The sequence below is a fragment of the Durio zibethinus genome, chromosome 18, assembly GCF_047325235.1.
Source record: "Durio zibethinus cultivar Kanyao isolate XHJ-2024 chromosome 18, ASM4732523v1, whole genome shotgun sequence".
Taxonomy (NCBI): domain Eukaryota; kingdom Viridiplantae; phylum Streptophyta; class Magnoliopsida; order Malvales; family Malvaceae; genus Durio; species Durio zibethinus.
Genome location: NC_143179.1, coordinates 11,345,766 through 11,351,116, shown reverse-complemented (window position 1 = coordinate 11,351,116; position 5,351 = coordinate 11,345,766). Strand labels below are relative to the sequence as shown.

The 5,351-nt window shown below is 41.0% G+C and overlaps 1 protein-coding gene across 1 annotated transcript; it reads right to left on the bottom strand.

The window, feature by feature from the left end:
- Positions 1-1,202: 1,202 nt before the first annotated feature.
- LOC111300514 (oleosin 18.2 kDa-like) lies at positions 1,203-4,924 on the bottom strand. The gene is made up of 2 exons (XM_089747525.1): positions 3,026-4,924; positions 1,203-2,904 (listed from the first exon to the last, which is right to left on the bottom strand). The coding sequence occupies exon 2, from the start codon at positions 2,231-2,233 to the stop codon at positions 1,766-1,768; it is 468 nt and encodes a 155-aa protein (XP_089603651.1). The 5' UTR covers positions 2,234-2,904; positions 3,026-4,924; the 3' UTR covers positions 1,203-1,765.
- Between the last annotated feature and the right edge of the window lie 427 nt (positions 4,925-5,351).

The window sequence follows — 5,351 nt, the reverse complement described above, 5'->3', positions numbered from 1 at the left end:
TCTTTCAGAAAATAAATCCAGCTTTCGAAAAAGGATGATCAACTTAGCTGAATTCTTAGTCAAATAAGCTAAAAAATTTTAGAATTTTAAAAAAATAGATTTTCAAAGCCTTCTATCAACAAATCTGCTAAAACAGTAAGATATTGATTTCTTTGCTTTGGAAGAAAATCAGTACAGTATTCAAGAGATAAATAATTTCTTGAATTTATGTGAATATTTTGAGAAAGAAAATTATGTTTCCTCTAAGCTAAACAAGCTTAAGAGAATTCTTCTTTTCAAAAAAACTGCAGTATTCTTAACCAAAGAATTATTCCAGCAAATTAATTCTTCTATTTTACAGTCAACAGAAACACTATTGATAGAAAAGTTTTCAAATTATTATACTTCTACTTATATGTATAATACATCTTTTGGTGAATATATACCTAAACTTAAGTTTCGAACTTGATCATGAAAGTTTTGATGGAAAAAGCATTGAATTTGGTTTAGTTGGACAAATAACTGTACAAAATTATTCTTTTCACCTCCTAAAAGATTTTCAGCTTTTATAAAGCATAACTTTATTGAATGTATAAAATGGTCAAAATATTTTTTTTACGTTCATTTTACTATATACAATTTCTTGGGTACCTTTCAAAGAGAAAGATTTTATCAACCCTATCAAATATGGGAATTGATACCGTATCAGGTGGACATTTTCTACAACCCCTAAATATACTTGATCCACCTACAGACCATATCGAATTCTAAGATGATTTAAACAAAATCATCTCTAAATATACCAACCCAAACTCTTACCACTTCCAAACAGGAACTGACCTCATGGATAAAGCAAAATTATTTCTCTATTTAACCACCAAACCAGACTATCCAAAAATAACTTGCTGGACAGATGACAGACGTATTTTTGTTAAAAGATTTCTGAAACCACATGAGGATCTTGATATCGAAAATGCCTCATAAGCAATTAAGCTTTTGGATAAATTATTTAAAATGGAAGATCTTGATCATCCGACTGATGTACTATATCGGTATCAAGAAAGATGGTAGATGTGAAACAAATCACATTCTAGATCTTTTCAATCTTTTCAGTCCCTTAACGCATTGGATGGAGAATTTTATAACTTAAACAATGCTAAGGAAGGATAAAACTGTGCGTATTCTAAACTAGGATAAAACAGAACAAACAATCGACACAAAAAGATAAAACTTTATTCGGCGCCAACGACTAGCAAAAAAATAGTGTAGCAGTCAACTATAACAGAAGATAAGACATTACTATAGCAGTCACTGTAACAGAAAAAGATAGAGACCCACTACGAAAGATACTGTATCAAGTCACTATAACGATACTATAGATAAAATTCTACTATACACTATAATGGATAATTGTACAAAATTACTGTTTATAGGTTAGAATTTTTCTATTTAAAACTTCATTGTAACTAAGCTCGAAGAGGCGAACTGAAGGCCAACTTTCCTTTCTCTCTCATACTTCCTGTCTCTCTCTCTTCAATCTTTTTTCTTTTTTTGTCCTCAATTTGTATTAAGATATATATATATATATATATATATATATAAAACTTTTGCAATCCTTTATACATAGATCTTTTTCGTATTCTTTTTGTTCTAACAAGACATGTACGAATAACTGTAAAGACAAGATCTTGAAAACCAACAGTAGTGAGTACTCCATTTTATTGCAATACACCCTGCAAGAAAGTACTCTCCTTTTAAACCCTTTATTCTTACCTTCATCTTAAATTCAAGTCCTACCACCCTCTTGAGCCTTACTCTTTGTCTTCTGTCCCACATGCCCGGCCATGTCCTGCATGCGCCTCCTAGTGTGGTCCAGGTCTAGCTGCTCTGTGCCAGTAACCCTCCACAGGTGGTTAAAGGCATAGGAGAGTGAAGACAGGCCTGTCAACCCGAAAGCCTCGGAGGACAAGAAACCAGCCACAGCCATCATAACGGTAATGGCAGTAGGGACAAGAATTGGGCTGAAGATGATGAAGGGTGGTGTGGCCACACACAGCCCAATGACGGTGCCGGTTAGTGTCAGCCCTGCTAATGCAAGCAGAGTGCCACCAATAGGGAGGAGGGTAAGGATAGCCAGAACCTTCCTCGTTGATGGTCCACTTTGATAGTTCTTCCCACCACCCTGATAATTAAAATGTTGCTGTAGGTGAACCTGAACCTGTTGAGGCTGGTTGCGATCACGGATGTCAGCCATTGATGAAAAGCTTATGAGCTTTGGCAGATATTGAAAACTTATATGTTAATGACAGCAAAAGAAAAAGAACAATCAGAGCTGAAAGGAGACTTTGGGGTGGTGGGATTTTTATAAAGGAGTGAAGGGTTCAATATGGAGACACGTAGGGGATGACATGGTGAGCTGAAGAATGTCACAGTCCGTAAGCTGGTCCAGGCTTAGGGGTTCTCTCCAAGTCGACGACAATTCAAGTTCTAGCGGAACAGAGTCTGACAGCTAAAAAGACTAGGTCCTGAGGCGCACTGAAGGTGTAAGTTGTGGGAAACCAGCAGAACAATGGTGCGAGCAGTGATCAAGGTTCCAGTGGCTCAGACAGGGTGTTCAGGTTTGGCACAGTTGAGCTAGGCCGAGGTGCGGGCAATGCAGGCGCACAGATAAACATAGGCGTATAGGCAGGGACAGGCACACAGGCAGACACAGACGCGGGCACTCCTGATCACAGACATGAGATAATCAGAGTTGATAACACTGAGTCGGGCCTACGTGTGGGTACAGGTACAAGCCCAGGAGCGGGCGATGCTGAGTACGGACTTGGAACTGGCAAGGACAGATTTCCACTCAGATTTGATCAAAGATGTTGGAAATATGCTGCAACGTCATATCCTCTATAATCAAGGACTATATCAGATCTCCTAAAATCATAAAATTTAAATTAATGCAATCCTTAGAGTTTGAGTTTAGGAATGTAACTTAGGGGACTCAGCTATAAATAGAGTCCCTACACAACCAGAATAAGAGTAATAAAATCCTTACTCTTGCCTTAATCCTTTATGTTGTTAGCCTTTCCCTGTTTTCTTTGCTTGCGTATTCTGACTTTTTGTTGGTACAGTGCCTGCACGCTTGCGTAGTAGGCTGAGCTTAGGCATACGGAATCAATTCTCAACTTAGGGCCCACGGATTCAGGCTTAAGATCGTGATAGTTAGTATCAGAGCAGATTCGAAACTGGTTCAGAGTCAGTAGAAACTGGTTCAGAAGAGTTGATCAGTGCTGGTTACTACTGGAACCAGTGTTAGCCTCGGGGGAGGTTGCTGACATATTGGCGTGGGCATTCGATTGTGTGGTGCGAGCATTCTAAGTTGTTTCTGTGCTCGTGTGATGGTGATATGCCCTTTGGTGTACAAAGTCCAGGCGTGCAGGAGTGTAGACCAGATGTTCGACCGATTGCTGCTGTTGTGCTGTGGGTGTGCTGGGCGTACTGTGCAGAGGTGCTGACTGGTGCCCGACAAAGTGCTGGTCGTGTATGTTGTGCTGGGCAGAATATTGATTCACTAGAGTGCTGGTCCGAAGGTTGAGGTAAATTCCGTAGACTACATTCGTGAATTTTTTGTTTGCTCGTTGTGCGCTGCTAGTATGGCTAGGGATGACCAGAGAGGGAGCCCACGCAAGGTGTGCAATGAATGCCCACCCACCGACAAGGGAAAGAAAGCTAGTTCTGAGGAGGTGCTGATGTCCATGGTCACCCGACTGGAGGAGTGTGAGGGGGCCATTATGGACACGCAAGATAGATTCGAGGACAACATAGGACCCGTGCACGAATCAATAGGGGAGGTCGTGCAGGATCATAAGGTGTTGAAGGCCATGATGATGACTTTGCAAGAGGAGCTACAAAGGTTCAAGGTTGATCATGTCGTGTTATGAGCGACCGTGGTTGCTGGTGCAGGTTTAGGACCAAGGGTGGAGTTGCTTAAGCCAAAGCCATTTGGGGGAAGTTGCTTTGCTAAGGATGTCGATAACTTTGTTTGGGGCATGAAGCAGTACTTCAGAGTGGTCGGGACAGCAGATGATGCTAAGGTGAGCACAACTGCTATATATTTGACTGATAATGCTCTTTTGCGGTGGCGCCGTAGGGATGACAGTGCCAAGCGTGGTGAGCGGGTAATCACCACATGGGACCAGGTCATGGAGGAGCTTAGGCAGTAGTTTAAGCCAGAGTACGCGAAAGAAGAAGCTCGAGGAAAGCTTCGCAGGTTTGCTCAAAAGGGGAGAATCTGAGACTATTGGAGGGAGTTCTCAGAGCTGTTGCTGTTGGTCCCAAGCATGAGCCAGAGGCAGAGGCTCTGTTTTACTTTCTAGATGGACTGAAGCTATGGGTAAAGTTTGAATTGCAGCTACAAGGTGTGCGAGAATTGAGCCGGGCCATTGCAGTTGCAGAATCGTTAATAGAGTTTGAAAGCATTGTGTCTCCATGGTCAAGCCCAAAGGCAGCAGTGAGGGAGACACAGATAGCAATTCCTCATCCGATGAAGGGGCTGGTGACATGCCCAGACTTAGCAAGGCCAAGACCATCAGAACCGCTTCGGACAAGGGCAGAGAGCGAAAGCCCTTGAGTTGATATTTGTGTGACGGTCCACCTCTTTATTTTGCCACATTGACATTGTTGTCCACAAAATTGTTGTGTTGTGCTTTTTGCGTGGGAAAAAGTGGGTTACTGCCTAAACTTATAGTGGCCATGGCCATATATTTCTTTTCTCTGTTCTCCTTTCTAAATTATAAATCTCAATTCTTTGCTTTGAGTTTCACATTCAAAATCAGGACCTGATATTAATAAAAGGCTTGAGCAACATTAGGCTTCAAGGCCCTTTGTCATTAATAAATTGGACCAGACCTTAATTTTTATGCTTTACAATCTTTGGTCCTGAAGGCCCTTTATCATAGGCTTTTGACTTCTCTCCTGGCCTGAGCTTTACAATTAACATTAAAGAAAACTGGACCGAACTAGAATTGCTGGTAGGCTTGTCATCTCTCTGCATTGAGTGTCACTTTGAAAAACTGGACCTGACCTCAACCTGTGCCTGAGTCAGAACCCAACAAGTTCATACTGTAATGTCGGTATCATTCAAGAGTTGTTGTCCATCATATGCAAAGATTAATCAAACTATACATTTGATCATCCAATTTATAGATAAACTTGCTTCTTCTTGAACATGCAGTCTCGGTAATGAAAATTTCACGAATGACCATCTTCTCCTAGTTATCCAACCATCAAATACCAGAACAAAACAATGCCTTTGTTCTAAGCATGCAAGGCTTGATCAACTAGCTATACATATATCCTAACAAACTCAAACTGAAACTTAA